At 41.3% G+C, this 18,920-nt stretch overlaps 1 protein-coding gene and 1 long non-coding RNA gene across 2 annotated transcripts in view; one reads left to right on the forward strand and one right to left on the reverse strand.

Annotated features, from left to right (window-relative positions):
* The window catches only part of galm (galactose mutarotase), a 23,722-nt gene continuing 4,802 nt past the window's right edge, over positions 1-18,920 (forward strand). The window contains exons 1-6 of the mRNA XM_053436676.1: positions 1-119; positions 1,186-1,379; positions 2,023-2,177; positions 7,659-7,772; positions 8,079-8,171; positions 10,768-10,849. Of these exons, the coding sequence (XP_053292651.1) occupies positions 1,193-1,379; positions 2,023-2,177; positions 7,659-7,772; positions 8,079-8,171; positions 10,768-10,849 (631 nt within the window). The 5' untranslated portion in view covers positions 1-119; positions 1,186-1,192. The remainder of the gene's footprint in view (positions 120-1,185; positions 1,380-2,022; positions 2,178-7,658; positions 7,773-8,078; positions 8,172-10,767; positions 10,850-18,920) is intronic.
* LOC128453662 (uncharacterized) overlaps positions 9,452-18,920 on the reverse strand; it is a 19,199-nt gene continuing 9,730 nt past the window's right edge. Inside the window, exons 2-4 of the long non-coding RNA XR_008341531.1 lie at positions 10,335-10,421; positions 9,655-9,778; positions 9,452-9,576 (exon numbers count right to left, since the gene is read on the reverse strand). This is a non-coding gene — a long non-coding RNA (uncharacterized LOC128453662). The remainder of the gene's footprint in view (positions 9,577-9,654; positions 9,779-10,334; positions 10,422-18,920) is intronic.

Here is an 18,920-nt window from a genome sequence, read left to right on the forward strand (position 1 = left end):
GCTGCTGCCTGTCAGTCTGTACTCAGGGAATACGCTCAATCCTTCTATCGACGCGTCATCGTTACAGGAAGTGGGACGTAAACACGTCAACGTTCGTCTTCTAACTTTTTTTGTTTAAGGTGAGTGATTCCTCTGACAAACACAGCAGCTGCAGATACCGATGCAACTGATTGTGAAGGCGTCTAGTTTGTGGCTCAGAACTGCCTCTGAAATGTCCTGTGATGGATGTGAATATTTCATGCAAAATACACAGTGGCTTTGCATATTGTTGTGTTGTAGGTTTAAATGTAAGATTAGATAATAACTAAGTATAATCCTATTTTAGAAATGTGCACGTATACATTTGTCAAAAACTGAATTTTTCTTCAACACCCTTTGCCCTTTGGACTAAATTGTGTTCTTTTGTGTTTACTTTCATGGTTGAGATGGGTTAAGGATTTGATTGGAGATAGTTTAGAAAGACTTACACCTATCGTTAAGCCCCCCACTGCATGTCAGGACTAAAAATAAGCCACTAAGTTCAAGCAAACCTCTATATTGTAAAATAGTTGTATAGAAATACATCAGGATATAAAGCCATTTCATAAAGCCCAGTAGCATGGTGGCTTCAAAACTATGAAATAAAAGAAGCTTGGAACCACTGGGACTCTTCTTACAGTTGGCTATCCAGCCCAATCAGGTAACTGGGCAAGACTTAGAATCCAAAGTGCAAAGGTTGATAAACTGTTGCAGGAGGACAATCAGTTCCCACAATGAGCAAACCAGACTTGGAACGAGGTGAGAACGGGCATCTGTCTCAACCGAGAGAAGAGAAATTAGGGATACCAGGAACCTCCTCTAGAGTACATGCAAACTACACACAACAGGGACCCAAATCCGTCAGCCAGTGCAGCATTGTAGTGTCTTCATGACAGATTTCTGACTGTCCTTGAGTGGCCTAGCCAAACCCCACAAATGAACCCCTTACCTAAGAAGCATTGGGTAAGTCAAAGGAGCATCTACAAAGTACTGAATAAATGAATAGTTGTGTGATGATAGATTTCAGCTTTACATTTTTGATAAATATGCAAATATATTCAATTAAAGGCACAACAATTAGCATGCAAACTTTTGAATGCCTGAATACTTTCTGACAGTGTCAATATTTTAATTGTGATGGTAAGGTTATGTGCTGTTTGTTGAAAGGTCCAAGATGACTGAAGTGAGCCATCAGCAGTGGGGAGAGGTGTCCAGCCTGGGCAGTGTGGACCTGTGGGTCCTCAAATCTAACCTGTTGCGCGTGGAGGTCCTCACCCTGGGTGCAATCATTAGGTCTGTTTGCAGCAGAGGGAAGGATGGTCAGATGAAGGACATAGTCTTGGGCTATGATGACCTGGAAGGTAGGGGGGGAATACAACTAGATTCATATAGTAGGAAACTTTCAAAAACATTATTCAAAATTAATCACCAGGAGAGAGCACCACAACTAGATAAGATGTGTGTTACTGAGACCAATTTAAGGAGCTCAAAGATGGTTGTGGTCCAACCCATAAGTGCTGAGTACTTCTTTATAATGTATTAAGTACTACAGAGTACTCATATAATAATGTAGTAATGACTTTTCAACATGTTGTTAGGCATTGCAGCTGGTGTTGTCTCCAGCCAGAGCTAAATTAAATTTGTTCTTTTTTATTTAAATAGATATAAAATATTAAACTATCAAATGCTAAACATTTGCGTTTACACTACACAATACCTCTAAAACAGTACCCTTACAACTCGGCGCATCAGTGTGTATTTACAGCATTTACACTTCAGTTTAAACTGCTTATGCCAGAAAAACATTGTTTCCTCGTTTTGCTATTTTTTTCTTCAATATTTTAGGCAGTACTGAACAAACATTGTAGACTGCATAAATTCTGATTCCTTTCATAAAGTTGTATTTGAAAGAGCAACATTGAGAAATACAGCCAGAGCTGAGGGAAGATTTGTAGGTTTAGGGTTGAATGAAACAGGGTAAACTGTGTTGTGTTGTGTTGCAAGGTTATGTGTCAGATAAGCGATACCTGGGAGCTGTAGTAGGACGTGTGGCCAACAGGATCGCAGGGGGATGCTTTGTAGTGGACAGAAAAGAGTACCAACTCGATATCAACAATGGGCCTAATGCACTACATGGAGGGCTGCGGGGTTTTAATAAGGTTTGTATTAATGTGTGTTGTTTGAGTTGTGAAATGCTTTTAACAATTTATGTCGATTGTAGATGAAAATTAGTTTTCTCCCTCTTATTTGTCTCACACAGGTTTCATTAAAGAATTGTGGGTAATAGAAGATGTCTATATTAAATCATAATATGGCTTGCTACAGATTTAACTTATCTTAGGCCAGGACATTGAAGGTGATATGTGTAACATCCTGTTTTCATTTCAGCAACCAGGTAAACAGGTTAGAGCAGCTTCACTGCCTATGTGCCACAGCAGTGAGGCCTTGCAGTTCAGCAAGGAAGTTGCCATGAGGAAGTTGCTAACAAGCATGCAGGCAGTGTTCCTGCCATTAATGTAGTGTATTATAACAGCTGAGACAAGGCATTCTGTTCTAACTGATGAACACGCTTGTGCCTGTAATTTTCCCTTGTTAATGTTCATACCAGTATGAATACATAAAGGAATTGAGTTAATGAAATAAGCATCCGACCATACAGGTCATTTTTTTATTCTAGGAGATGTGAGTCTGATGAATGGCCAGACATCATTATATGCTTAATGCCTATAATCCTTTGAATTGCTGGGTTGTTTTCTGTGCTGTTCTTGTGCTCACTGTGCTACAACTGGCTTGCGACCAAACATTAAAATGACATTGATACCTGCCCAATAGCAAACACTGCTTGTTGTAAATAAGCACGGAATGTTACCTTATGCTAAGACTTAGCCTTTCTTACTTTGCTATACTACATTACATAGACATCATAGAGATTGCTCTCTCTTTTGAGGATCTTCTTTGAGGATAAATGTTCAAATTCATTTAGAAAATTTGATCCTCCCAACTTTATTTTTAAAGAATTAGCATCATTTAGTCTTTTATAAAAAAAAATTGTCAGTCTGCTATTACCTCTGGGAGGCTGCTAAATCCAAAATTGTATCACCTTAAAGGGACATGATCATTATTTTCAGATGTCATGGCAATCCTGGCAATCCACTTTTTACTACCCTTAAAATGCTACATTAAAATTGAAACGACTTCAGTCGAGATGAGTGCTTAGGCTCTGTGTCAGAAAAGATTTCAGTGTCTACTAACATGCCTGAAAAAGGATATCACATGACCATTCACATATACTGCTGCTTTTATAGGAAGCAGACTGTCTGCACTGTAATTGATTGCTTGGTTGCAGAATACTTCCAATGAGGAACATCAGTGTTGAAAAGACAAGGGATGTCATTTCTTGGACTGGTGACAAGGTGGAAATGTTTTCGACAGTGATCCTCATTCGCCAGTATCATCTTCGGTGTTTTTCCCCAAAAAAATCTAAATTTCCCCCGCCAATGTCCTTAAAAGGGCAGGAGATTGCACACACTGAAATCACAGAAACTATAAAAAAATGTAAGGAGCAAAGAATCAATCAATCAATCAATCAAATTTTATTTGTATAGCCCGTATTCACAATTACAATTCATCTCATAGGGCTTTAACAGGGTGTGACATCCTCTGTCCTTAACCCTCAGCAAGAGTAAGGAAAAACTACTAGAAACCCTTTTAACAGGGTAAAAATACGTAGAAACCTCAGAGAGAGCCACATGTGAGGGATCCCTCTCCCAGGACGGACAGAAGTGCAATAGATGCCACGTGCAGGAAAACATCATCAAGATTAAAGTCTTCAAGATTAAAGATTAAAGTCTCTAGCAGCATTTGATGAGGGTAGACATCCCGAAGGACAACCCCAACATGACATGCCAAGCAGTCCTGCTGCAATCACAGTCCATGGTCAGCAACCATCCAGACCACGATCCACCATCCAGACCAGACGCCACTCCAATCCTCAGTCACCGTCTACCGCCGCCCACCAGGACCCATCACGAGCCAACACCGCGGTCCTGGTCCACCGCCCGTGCCCAATGCCAACGCGACACAGGGTCCGGCACCAGCACCACGATCAGCCCACATAACTCAGAATCCGCCACACTGGATCCAACACTGCGACCCCCGGTGCGCGATCCACAAACCGCAATCCATGGTGCGGCCACAGAGGCCCTGGATCTGCGGGTGATAAAGCAAAGGGATTCCGGGGAAGGGGGATAGGGATGGAGAAGAGGAAGGAGAAGCTGGAAAGAGAAGCCCCGTGTGTCATGTGTCATAAAAATAGAAAAAGTTAAGTTCTTCCGCACTAATTAGCTCTAACTATAAGCTTTATCAAAAAGGAAGGTTTTGAGCCTACTCTTAAATGAAAAGATGGTATCTGCCTCCCGAACTGAAAGTGGTAGATGATTCCACAGCCGAGGGGCTTGATGGCTGAAAGCTCTGGCTCCTACTCTACTTTTAGAGACTTTAGGGACGACAAGTAGGCTTGAATTCTGGGAGCGGAGTGCTCTAGTGGGTTTATAAGGTACTAACAGCTCTTTAAGGTAAAAAGGCGCTATATTATTAAGGGCCTTGAAGGTGAGGAGAAGAATTTTAAATTCTATATTAGATTTAACTGGAAGCCAGTGTAGCGATGCTAATACTGGAGAAATGTGCTCTCTTCTCTTTGTTCTCGTCAGGACACGTGCTGCGGCATTTTGGACAAGCTGTAGAGTCTTTAACGACTTACTGCTGGAGCCTGATAATAATGAATTACAATAGTCCAGTCTCGATGTAACAAAGGCGTGGGCTAGTTTTTCTGCATCTTTTTGTGAAAGGACATGCCCAAAGGGAAGTTTAAAGCTGGTGGTCCTCTTGAATCAAATCACAAAAAAAGCTGTACTATATTTTGTAGTGTCAGCAGTGGATAATAAATGATAAAAAACAATACAGCAGAAAGTCACACAGGTGATGAGTTAAAAAAAAAGTTTGACCTTAAATGTAAAATCAAAAGAATTAATGATGAGTCATCTGTGCGCACCAAAGTTAACCATGGTGTTCCACAGGGCTCTGTGCTCGGCCCAATTTTATTCTCATTATATATGCTTCCACTAGGAAACATTATCAGGACACACTCGGTAAATTTCCACTGCTATGCGGATGACACCCAGTTATATTTGTCAATAAAACCTGAACAAAGTAATCAATTAACTAAACTTCGAACATGTCTCAAGGACATAAAAACCTGGATGACCCGCAATTTTCTCTTATTAAACTCAGACAAAACAGAGGTTATAATACTTGGCCCCAAACACCTTAGAGATGCATTATCTAATGATATAGCTGCGCTAGACGACATTGCCCTTGCTTCCAATGAAACAGTCAGGAACTTGGGAGTGATCTTTGATCCTGATTTATCCTTTAATTCTCACTTAAAACAAATTTCTAGGACCGCTTTTTTCCACTTACGTAATTTTTCCAAAATTAGACATGTCCTTTCCCAAAAAGATGCAGAAAAACTAGTCCACGCCTTTGTTACATCGAGACTGGACTATTGTAATTCATTATTATCAGGCTCCAGCAGTAAGTCGTTAAAGACTCTACAGCTTGTCCAAAATGCCGCAGCACGTGTCCTGACGAGAACAAAGAGAAGAGAGCACATTTCTCCAGTACTAGCGTCGCTACACTGGCTTCCAGTTAAATCTAGAATAGAATTTAAAATTCTCCTCCTCACCTTCAAGGCCCTTAATAATATGGCGCCTTTTTACCTTAAAGAGCTGTTAGTACCTTATAAACCCGCTAGAGCACTCCGCTCCCAGAATTAAAGCCTACTTGTCGTCCCTAAATTCTCTAAAAAAACAGTAGGAGCCAGAGCTTTTAGCCATCAAGCCCCTCGTCTGTGGAATAATCTACCACTTTCAGTTCGGGAGGCAGATACCATCTTTTCATTTAAGAGTAGACTCAAAACCTTCCTTTTTGATAAAGCTTATAGTTAGAGCTAATTAGTGCGCCAGAACGTTACTTGTTCTATTTTATGACACATGACACAAGGAGCTTCTCTTTCCAGCTTCTCCTTCCTCTTCTCCATCCCTATCCCCCTTCCCCGGAATCCCTTTGCTTTATCACCCGCAGATCCAGGGCCTCTGTGGCCGCACCATGGATTGCGGTTTGTGGATCGTACACCGGGGGTCGCGGTGGTGGATCCATTGTGGCGGATTCTGGGCTGATCGTGGTGCTGGTGGCGGACCCTGTGTCGCGTTGGCATTGGGCACGGGCGGTGGACCAGGACCGCGGTGGTGGCTTGTGATGGGTCCTGGTGGGCGGCGGTGGACGGTGACTGAGGACTGGAGTGGCGTCTGGTCTGGATGGTGGATCGTGGTCTAGATGGTTGCTGAGCATGGACTGTGCTTGCAGCGGGACTGCTTGGCATGTCATGTTGGGGTTGTCCTTCGGGATGTCTACCCTCATCAAATGCTGCTAGAGACTTTGATTATTGATGATGTTTTCCTGCACGTGGCATCTATTGCACTTCTGTCCGTCCTGGGAGAGGGATCCCTCACATGTGGCTCTCTCTGAGGTTTCTACATATTTTTACCCTGTTAAAAGGGTTTTTAGTAGTTTTTCCTTACTCTTGCTGAGGGTTAAGGACAGAGGATGCCACACCCTGTTAAAGCCCTATGAGATGAATTGTAATTTGTGAATATGGGCTATACAAATAAAATTTGATTGATTGATTGATTGAAAAGAAATATTGTCATACATGGAAAAGGGAGGGAAAGGGAAGGGGACAGGCTGGCAGTTAACTGAGCTGGATCAGCGGATCATTGGAAACACTGTGCAGTTGGTCTACCCTCAACTGAACATTTGGACTACTGTGGATAGCAAAATGCAGCTCAGGCTTCTAGGACACAGACCATGGGCGTCAGTGGTTTAAGTGATGTGTTTCTTTGTTTAGAACCACATGCCAGCAATGATAAATTTGCGGGTTCTTTAGTCATATTAAAAAAAATTATGGTTATTTTAATCCTACTATATAATACAACTGTAGAATATAAAAAAATTCAATAACTGATTATTTTGCACAATCGTGTCGGTAGTCAAGTGTGCTTAAGAGTGCACTTCATGAGCACAGATTCTGTTCTTACATAAAAGAAAGAAATTTGTTCTCAAGAACAGCTGCTGAAGGAGGCCCATCGTTTCTTAATATCTGAGTTTCTGTCCAGCGAAAGATCCTCAAATGCATCCTCAATGTGTCTTGACATCAGATCACTCAGACCACATTCACAGGTGGTCTGGGACACATGTGGCTAAATTATTTTAGGTGTAAGGAAATGTGTGCTCGGCCAAAGCGAAGACCAGCTGATGTCCTCCGACCTGATGCAGCTTTACACTTCACCCAAATTTTTTACATACATTTCTCAGGGACCATATAGCCATCACCATATAGCTTTCCTCGCTCAATGTTTTACTTTCTTCTGTGTTCCAGATTATTGAGGATAATCAGTTGTTGTTTATACTCAACTTTTCACAATTTTAAGTGCACCTTCTGGGTACTTTAACTCCATGCCTGTGTTGGAAGAGTGAGTATGGAAAAATGCAAATTGAAACCCAGATTTGTATGTGTTTGTCAGGCAATCTGGCTTGCTACAGCAGTGGAAGGTGGGGTACAGCTGAGTCTTACAAGTCCAGATGGAGACCAGGGTTATCCTGGTGAGGTACAGGTTTCTGTCACCTACGCGCTACAGGTAAACACACCTTGTCATAACTGTTCAACCTTGTGGCATATCACTTTTGTTGCAGTACTTTTTGTGACAAAAGTGCAAATGTGATCCTATAAGAAAAATAAGGTGTATCACTCAAAGACATCTTGTTATACTTCACCCAATTTGAACAAACAATTAATAGGCATAATTAAATTTATGAAGAGGGGACAAGTGGCATGTTCTCACCCACTTTGTCACAACAATCATTCTCACATACATTTAATTATTTTTTCATATGAATGAATGGCTTGCAGATGTGAGTTAGTAAGATCTAGTTTGTTCATGCAGGGGGAAACACTAACTGCTGACTACCAAGCTAGATCAACTAAAACCACCCCCATCAACCTCACCAACCACTCCTACTTCAACCTGGCTGGACAGGTAAGAGCATATGATCAGCTGTACAATTATCATAAATGTCATCACTGTATTTGTTGTAGGGAAGGTGGAAGACCTATAGTAGGAATTTGATTTGAAGCTGCTACTGAAGGGCCTTTGCACCTTTGTGCATGTTGGTGGGAGGGGGTGGTGTAGTAGCCCTACCATTACCACAGATGGACAATTCAGAACCTTTATATGGGCTTGAGCTAGCCTGGATGCCAGACGAACTTAGCCCCGCCCACAACAGATTTGGTCGGGCAGTTCGGTCTGGAGTCGCTCCATTGGGAAAAAATTATGGCCCGACCGGGCCAATCAGATTGTCAGGGCGGGCCTTATACGATGATTGACAGATGATCAACGGTAACGTAATCAGCCACGTCATCACAGTGCCCTCGGGTTGAATTCGTTTTCAACAAACATGCCTGCCGCTGGCGAGCTGAGATGTGTAGATGCTGCCATTGAGTCTGTTTTAGAAGATATCGACAGCGCATTCATTTTGAAAGAGGAACACAGAACGTGGAGGCGACGCCAAAGCACCACGCTAATCCCTATCGCCCCGGCGCTTGGCTGTTCACAACGGACGCTGAAGCGACGCTGAACCGCCGGGCAGCGCTAATAATATCACCCGTTGATCCAGTAGATCGCTGCACGGCTTTGTGCCGGTCACACCGGAGGCTGAAGCAACACGCTGCGCCAAGGCTGCCTCGCTGTGCTTCAGCCTCCGGTGTGACCGGCACAAAGTTTTAACATGGGAGTGGATGGGAGCCAGCTGTTATTTAAGGCTTGGCGCTGCGCTGAAGCGTCCGGTGTGAACCCGGCGTTAGTAAATAACTCACAATGCGTTGCTTAGCATACGTCACATACTACGTTGCTCTGATTGGTTGTAGGTCTATCCAATTGAGCGAAGAGGAATTTTACTTCCTGGTCAGTTGAAACACGCCCCATAATTTTTCCCCAATGGAGCGAGTCCAGACCGAACTGCCCGACCAAAAATGTTGTGGGCGGGGCTAAGTTCGTCTGGCATCCAGGCTAGGCTTGAGCACCACCCATGCATTAACTTTACTTTAGATGTATGACATTTTAACAGGACGTCTAGTTGCCTGTGACTTTTAAAATGCTTTCTGGAGTCATACCCTAAATCCCAAGAAATCTGCAATTTTATTTAGCTAATTGTCAATTAGCTGCATTTAATTGCCATTTACACAGCTCATACTTTGACGACCTCGTTGTTAAGGGTGAGTGAAGGTTTGGACCCCAAAGGAGACACAAACTGGTTGTTGAGGTAAATGAACAGAGTTTATTTGTAGGAGAGGTAGATGAAGGCTGGAGCGGCAGGGTGCTGGCAGGCTTGGAGATCCTGGTTGAGAAGAGGATGAGGAGCCGAGCGGTGAGGCACACAAAGGTTCTGGGTTGAAGGAAAGCACAAAGGTTAGAGGACATCCAAAGGACACGAGGGTCGAGAGTTCTGCAGCGCAACAGCTACCGAAGTAGACGGATTAATCTGGCGTCGAAGTGGTGAGACGACCATGCTTTTATGGAGGGGATGATTAGATGAATTGCAAGCAGGTGTGCCTCGTCCGCTGCAGCCAAGGAGCCAGCCACACCCCCTGCCACACACAACAAACACAGGGAGAAAACCGAATGGAAGGAGGAGACACAGCAAAACAACCCAACACCCAAACACAATCCCCACACTTGTCCTAGGGCCTTCATCTGATCAACTTCATATTTCCCTAGTCTAATCTTAAAACCTTGCATATGGTTTTTAGTTTAGTGGCATTTTAGATTAGGAGAATGTTTCATTAATCAAAAAGTACTTTATAACTGACATGTGCATGGTCCAACCACACCATTTGCTGAAAACTTAGTAGCTTCACGATGTTCACTAGGTGTGGTCAAGCCATGACTCTTATTGACACACAAAGTTCGGAGATTTTACCAATATCAGGCCAGTTATAAAGTACTTCCTGTTTCATCAAAAATATATATATAATATAAATATGTCAAAAACCTCCTCATTTCAACTTTAACAAAGTCTTATGATTTGGCTGACAAAATTTTGAAGTTGGATGGATTGAGTCTGGAGGATGAGTAAGTACGATGGTGTGCTAAAATGTTTTTCATTTTTTGAAGTGTCTATGTTGGTGTTTGCTATCACTTTACCCAGTTTCCTTTGTCCTGGCTAGCATGTTAGCCTCCTTCAAGCTGGTATCACCCCCTGACCATCTCGTGCTGCTACATTGGCCACAGCTGTGAAGAATGAGAGTGATCACTGCTGAAAGCAATCCATTAGATTTTGATACTTTTTTGTGTACTAGTCAAAGATTGGTCTGTAATTGCGTTAGAGTTTTGGAGGTCATCAAAACTGAAAGTCATCCTCTCTGGGTCTTGCATGTCTCTGTTTCAATGTAATTAAAGTGCCAATACAGGTTGGAGAAGTGAACACAGGATTGAGGACCCAAATGTAGACAAAGTTTAAGTGCTTACAGGCTCATTGACGCAGATGTACAAAACTAGGCAACAGAAGGATGCAGCATGTCACTTGTTTGCGTCTGTGTGTGTGCATGTGAACGTGCTTATGTGTGTTTGTGGGCAGGGTGCAGCAGATATCTACGACCACCAAGTGTCCATCAGTGCTCAGTCCTACCTGCCAGTGGATGACACATCAATTCCGACAGGTATAACATTAACATCATACATTCTGTCTTTTAACTAGCACAGACGGATCACAGCAATGATCAAGTTTACCAGTTACCCATACAGAATGGTATAATAATATTTGACTTGCTCTGCATTGACTTATTGGCCACCTTTTTTTACTCCACCTCTCCATCTGCCGGCGGATCAAGTCTGCCGCAGTAAGATAAAGTCCAACTCGAATGCATCTATTTTTTTCAATTCAAATTCAAACATATTACAAACAATAAGGTACGTCATAAATATTTTGAAATTTAACACAATAAATAGCAATTGGCAAAAGCAGGAAAGAATAGAATATATTGTACAAAACACACATAAGGAAGGAAAAAAATTACACAAAAGTAGTCAATCGGGAAATAAGGTGCATAGATACTGCACAGATACTGTGAGAGATTGTGCTTCATGTAAGAAATACTTGCTAAAATAATTAAATTATTTTCCCAAAACTGCTGATTTGTCCTCCATTAGAATATCAAATTGTATGTTTTTCTATGTTAGAACTGGATAATGTTAATCAATACAAGATAACTAGTACTGGAGAGCATTCCAAAAAGTTAGAGTTACACTACAGCAATATTGGGAAAAAAAATGGGAAAAAAACGAACTGCTTTCATCTTAGGTGATATTGGAAAGGAAAGGTTCTAATATTAACTATAAAACTGCTGGCTTATTCTCGAAAAATGTGTCCTTTTCAAGGGTGAAGGTTAGAAAATGGAGGTGATGATAGTTTCTATTTAGTTGTTGCATTTGTTTTATATGGAAATCTATGACCATTATTACTTAACATAGGCTCTTGTGGGGTAACCACAGAATAAGGTAATATACCCTTTATTTCAATAATCTTTGCTTGCGGAATATCCCTTATTATCGTGTTGTATTGCTTGTAATGGTTGGGTTTTTTTTATGAAAACATTTCAAATAAGCCAACTTCATCCATTCACTGTTGAAGAAGTTTTTTTTCTTATATAAAATTAATCTATGGTTCCATATCTGCACTAAGTGAGGGGTAAAGTTGTAGGAGTTCCAGTAATGGAGAAATAGCTGATGAAAATCAGATAACCTGACAGGAAGTTTAGAAATATAAAAATGACATCTTCATAGGAATTCTATAACATCAAAGTTCCTGAAGATCTTGCATGAAAAACAAACTTTTACCATTTCTTATAAAGTTTTAAATAAAAAAAATGTAGGGTCCAAATATATATGTAAAGACCCAAAATGAACACTGTAAGCAGACTACTTCCTGTCAGTCTTCCACGCCAATCTAGGAACCACCAACAGCCAATCATATTTGCTGTAGTTTACCGTGCTCCGATGGCTTATTCTGAATTTTTAAAGGAATTCCCTGAGTTTTTATCTTAAAGACCGATAAAATTATTATTGTTGGTGACTTTAATATTCATGTTGACAATAATAAAGATTGCCTTAGCATAGCATTTATTTCAATACTAGACTCTATTGGTTTCAGTCAGTGTGTGCACAAACCTACTCATTGTTGTACCCACACACTTGACTTGGTATTATCGTACGGTGTCGGAATTGAAAATTTAACAGTACTTCCGCGCAATCCAGTTCTATCAGACCATAATTTAATAACCTTTGATTTTTCAATAACTGAATATATGCCACTAATAAAAAATTCATTTTCTAGATGTCTACCTGATAGTGCTGTAGCTAAATTTTAGGAAATAATTCCAATTACAATTAAACCCGTATTAGCAGTAGATATAAACAACAAATTCTTTAAAAACCTGAGCTCCATGGAGATCGACCACCTCGTTGATAGCTCTGCAGACTCATTACGATTAACATTAGACTCAATAGCGCCTCTGAAAAAGAAAAATGTCAAACATAGTAAATTAGCTCCGTGGTATAATTCCCAGACAAATGAGTTAAAACAATTATCAAGAAAACTAGAAAGGAAGTGGCGCTTCAGCAACCATGTTGAAAATCGAATAGACTGGAAGAATAGTGTTAAAGAATATAAAAAGGCTCTCCACAAAGCAAGAGCCCCCTACTATTCAAAACTAATAGAAGAGAATAGAAACAACCCCAGGTTTCTCTTCAGCACTGTAGCCAGGCTGACAGAGAGTCACACCTCCACCGAACCCAGTATTCCTCGATCCCTAAATAGCAATATATTTATGACCTTTTTTAATGATAAAATTCAAACTATTAGAAATAAAATCAACCATCTTCTGCCCTCAATTGGCACTAATACCCTCCCAACAACAGAGATCTCAGAAACGGCTGAGAATCCTACCCATTACTTAGACAGCTTCTCTCTGATCACCCGTGATCAGTTTACCAAAATAATCTCAGGTTCTAAACCAACAACCTGTATCTTAGATCCCATTCCTACAAAACTACTTAAAGAAATTCTGCCCCTAACGGATAGTTCGTTACTTAACATTATCAATCTGTCATTATCATCAGGTTATGTACCACAGTCTTTTAAAATAGCTGTCATCAAACCCCTACTCAAAAAACCCACTCTAGACCCAGAAGTTTTAGCCAATTACAGGCCAATATCTAATCTCCCCTTCATGTCTAAAATCTTAGAAAAAGTTGTAGCCAATCAGCTGTGTGAGTTTCTCCAGGAAAATAATATATATGAAGACTTTCAGTCGGGGTTTAGAGCCAATCATACAGAGACAGCCTTGGCAAAAGTCACTAATGACCTTTTAATAGCCTCAGATCAGGGACTTGTGTCTGTCCTCGTTCTGTTAGATCTCAGTGCAGCATTCGACACAATTGACCATCAAATTTTATTACAAAGACTCAAACAGTTAATTAACATTAATGGAACCGCCCTTAACTGGTTTAAATCGTATTTTTCTGATCGCTCCCAATTCGTGCAAATTAATGATGAGTCATTTGTGCGCACCAAAGTTAACCATGGTGTTCCACAGGGCTCTGTGCTCGGCCCAATTTTATTCTCATTACATATGCTTCCACTAGGAAACATTATCAGGACACACTCGGTAAATTTCCACTGCTATGCGGATGACACCCAGTTATATTTGTCAATAAAACCTGAACAAAGTAATCAATTAACTAAACTTCGAACATGTCTCAAGGACATAAAAACCTGGATGACCCGCAATTTTCTCTTATTAAACTCAGACAAAACAGAGGTTATAATACTTGGCCCCAAACACCTTAGAGATACATTATCTAATGATATAGCTGCGCTAGACGACATTGCCCCTTGTTTCCAATGAAACAGTCAGGAACTTGGGAGTGATCTTCGATCCTGATTTATCCTTTAATAGTCACTTAAAACAAATTTCTAGAACCGCTTTTTTCCACTTGCGTAATATTTCAAAAATTAGACATGTCCTTTCACAAAAAGATGCAGAAAAACTAGTCCACGCCTTTGTTACTTCGAGACTGGACTATTGTAATTCATTATTATCTGGCTCCAGCAGTAAGTCGTTAAAGACTCTACAGCTTGTCCAAAATGCCGCAGCACGTGTCCTGACGAGAACAAAGAGAAGAGAGCACATTTCTCCAGTATTAGATAGATAGATTACTTTATTCATCCCCAAAGGGAAATTAAGTCGTCATAGCAGCAGGTATATTTGGGTACAATAAAATACAATACAATACAATAAAATAAAAAATATTGAGGTAGAAAGAATAAAAAAACAGGAACACAAGATAAATAGGTAGATAAGGTGCAGTGGCAAGATGATGGTAATAGTACTGATGATATGATGGTAATGTTATTGTTAGACAGTATATACAAATAGTACAGTATATATAGTATATAATATGACATAATATATATATTTATATATGATAGTAATTCTACCAGTATAAGAGCAGTATATAGTAATAATGGCAGCAACAGTATATATAATAATAGTAAATATAATAATAATAACATGTACACATGTATAAATATTATATACAAAGAATATACAAAGAGTATGATATAATATGATATGATATATAGTAGAGGTATAAATATAAGTATTCGACTATACAGTAGATAATATAATATACTATGAGTGTAAGAATATGTAGACAGTGTGCAAAAGACAATATTATTGTATAAAATTATATATAGTATCAATATGGTTTATATTAACACATAGCGGAGTGTTGTACAGGGTACACAGTGCAAGGAAACAGGTTTATTTAGTGCAGTTCTGTGATGGTGGCTCTGACAGAGGTAGATGAGTTGTACAGTCTTATTGCGGTTGGGAGGAACGATTTCCTGTATCGTTCCTTAGAGCAGCGGGGTTGAATGAGTCTGTGGCTGAAGATGCTCCTTAGCTTGTCCAGTGTTTTGTGGAGGGGGTGAGAGGGATTGTCCATGATTGCCAGCAGTTTTGCCAGCATCCTGTCCTCCACCACCTCCTCCAGGGTGACAAGCTTAGAGCCAACCACAGACTCTGCCTTCCTAAGGAGTTTTCTCAGTCTGTTGGCGTCCTTTGCCTTGATGCCCGCACCCCAGGACACCACAGCAAAGAAGATGGTGCTCGCCACAACAGACTTGTAGAAAATCTGCAGCATCTTATTGCAGACATTGAAGGACCTGAGCCTCCTCAGGAAATAAAGCCGGCTCAGGCCCTTGTTGTAGACGGCCTCTGTATTGGTGGACCAGTCTAGTTTATTGTCCAGTGTGACACCCAGGTACTTGTAAGCAGGGACCACCTCCACATCCGTCCCACCGATGCAGACAGGAGAGGGCAGGGGCTTGTTCCTCCTGAAGTCCACCACCATCTCCCTCGTCTTCTTCACGTTGAGCTGCATGCGGTTCTCCCCACACCACTTCAGAAAGCGGTCAACCAGGTCCCTGTACTCAGCCTCCCTCCCGCCCTCAACACACCCCACAATGGCCGTGTCATCAGAGAACTTCTGCAGATGACACGTCTCAGTGCAGTGCTTAAAGTCAGCAGTGTATGAGGTGAAGAGGAAGGGGGGCCCCGATGTTACTGATCAGACGATCAGACACACAGTTCTGTAATCTCACAAACTGCGGTCTGCCCGTCAGATAGTCATCGACCCAGTTGATGAGGGGAGCACTCACCTGCGTGCCCTCCAGTTTGGCCTTCAGCAGTCTGGGCTGGATGGTGTTGAAGGCGCTACACTGGCTTCCAGTTAAATCTAGAATAGAATTTAAAATTCTTCTCCTCACCTTCAAGGCCCTTAATAATATAGCGCCTTTTTACCTTAAAGAGCTGTTAGTACCTTATAAACCCACTAGAGCACTCCGCTCCCAGAATTCAAGCCTACTTGTCGTCTCTAAAAGTAGAGTAGGAGCCAGAGCTTTCAGCCATCAAGCCCCTCGGCTGTGGAATCATCTACCACTTTCAGTTCGGGAGGCAGATACCATCTTTTCATTTAAGAGTAGGCTCAAAACCTTCCTTTTTGATAAAGCTTATAGTTAGAGCTAATTAGTGCGGAAGAACTTAACTTTTTCTATTTTATGACACACGGAGCTTCTCTTTCCAGCTTATCCTTCCTCTTCTCCATCCCTATCCCCTTTCCCCGGAATCCCTTTGCTTTATCGCCCGCAGATCCAGGGCCTCTGTGGCCGCACCATGGATTGCGGTTTGTGGATCGCGCATCGGGGGTCGCAGTGTTGGATCCAGTGTGGCGGATTCTGAGTTATGTGGGCTGATCATGGTGCTGGTGGCGGACCCTGTGTCGCGTTGGCATTGGGCACAGGCGGTGGACCAGGACCGCGGTGGTGGCTCTTGATGGGTCCTGGTGGGCGGCGGTGGATGGTGACTGAGGACTGGAGTGGCGTCTGGTCTGGATGGTGGATCGTGGTCTGGATGGTTGCTGACCATGGACTGTGATTGCAGCGGGACTGCTTGGCATGTCATGTTGGGGTTGTCCTTCGGGATGTTTACCCTCATCAAATGCTGCTAGAAACTTCAATCTTTAATCTTGAAGACTTTAATCTTGATGATGTTTTCCTGCACGTGGCATCTATTGCACTTCTGTCCGTCCTGGGAGAGGGATCCCTCACATGTGGCTCTCTCTGAGGTTTCTACGTATTTTTACCCTGTTAAAAGGGTTTTTAGTAGTTTTTCCTTACTCTTGCTGAGGGTTAAGGACAGAGGATGTCACATCCTGTTAAAGCCCTATGAGATGAATTGTAATTTGTGAATACGGGCTATACAAATAAAATTTGATTGATTGATTGACTACTCGATCACTGTAACCAGATTATTTTAACAGCATTTGTATAGGAACGATTCTGTCCCATGCTTTTTTATCCATGTAAACGGTTGATCACTAGAGCCGGTTTCCACTGTAGTCCCATATATTACAACTACTTGTGTTCCTATCATTAACATTTTTCCATATTAACTCTTTGACAGTTTTAGCATATCCCTCGACACTTAAAAGGTCTCCATTAAATTTCCAACAATCTTTTTAAAATCTAGTTCTGCTCTCTTGGTTCAGAATAAGGTATATTACAGAATGAACTGTATGTGGAGCACTAGCAATCAACACATTTGAAACATATTTTACCATTTCAGAATATAATAATCCTAAATCCAACAACAAAAAGACACTGCTGTTTATGAAACAACAACCCAGGGTGGGAGCTGGTTCCACAGGAAAGGTGCCTGGTAGATGAAGGTTCTACCTCCCATTCTACCCTTACATACTCTAGGAACCACAAGAGTGGTGAATAATAGGAGGGTCTGGCATTTCATAGTGCTTTCTTGTAAGTCATCAGACTATTTTTGCAAACTGTGAGAAAATCATTTAGATTGGATAATTATTGATCATGAGATACTTTGGACGGAGTGGGGAGGGGGGGTGTCATATGTCGCATAGAGACTTCCTTTTTTCACCGTCACTTTCCATAGATTCAACATCCATTTCATAGTCATGATCCTCATATCAGAGTTTCTGCCTTTTTGTTGTTGTTTTGGCATGGTTAGACAGTCAAAATGATCCATGTAGTATAGGTAAAATTTCCGAAGTCCTAACTTTGAGGAACTTGACAAACTTAACACTCATGCTTTACAAATATGCAGCCGCTCAGACCGCCATCAAGCTGAAAATGCTCAAGCTTGAACCAGCTCAACAGTTGCAGTTGATGGTCTGCTGTTGTTTACAACATGTGCAGAAGAGTAAATGGTAAATTGAAAAAAATAAATATTAATTTATATTGCGCTTTTCTAGTGGTCTTGATAACCACTCAAAGCGGTTTACAGTAAAGTTTATTGCCATTCACATACACACATATAGTGCATCTATGTGCTGCACTTTCCCTCTCAGAAGCTGTAATTTTTGGGTTCAGTATCTTGCCCAAGGACACTTTTGCATGCAATATGGGGATTTTTTGGTTGAACCCCCCACCCTCTGGCTGGGATTCTGACATCTACAGTGCCTTGCATAAGTATTCACCCCCTTTGGACTTTTCTACATTTTGTCATGGTATAACCACAGATTAAAATGTATTTCATCGTGAGTTTATGTAATGGACCAACACAAAATAGTGCATCATTTGGAAGTGGGGGGAAATATTACATGGATTTCACAATTATTTACAAATAAAAATCTGAAAAGTGTTGAGTGCATATGTATTCCCCCCCTTTCTGTGAAACCCCTAACAAAGATCTGGTGCGACCAATCACATAATTAGTAAATAGGGTCCACCTGTCTGCAATTTAATCTCAGTATAAATACACCTGTTCTGTGACGGACTCAGAGTTTGTTGGAGATCATTACTGAACAAACAGCATCATGAAGACCAAGGAGCTCACCAAACAGGTCAGGGATAAAGTTGTGGAGAAATATGAAGCAGGGTTAGGTTATAAAACAATATCCAGAGCTTTGAACATCTCTCTGAGCACCATAAAATCCATCATAAGAAAATGGAAAGAATATGGCACAACCGCAAACCTACCAAGAGGAGGCCGTCCACCCAAACTGAAGAGTCGGACAAGGAGAAAATTAATCAGAGAAGCAACCAGGAGGCCCATGGTTACTCTGGAGGAGTTGCAGAGATCCACAGCTGAGGTGGGAGAATCTGTCCACAGGACAACTATTAGTCGTCTACTCCACAAA

This window comes from Pleuronectes platessa, chromosome 12 (assembly GCF_947347685.1).
Source record: "Pleuronectes platessa chromosome 12, fPlePla1.1, whole genome shotgun sequence".
In the NCBI taxonomy this organism is placed as follows: Eukaryota; Metazoa; Chordata; class Actinopteri; order Pleuronectiformes; family Pleuronectidae; genus Pleuronectes; species Pleuronectes platessa.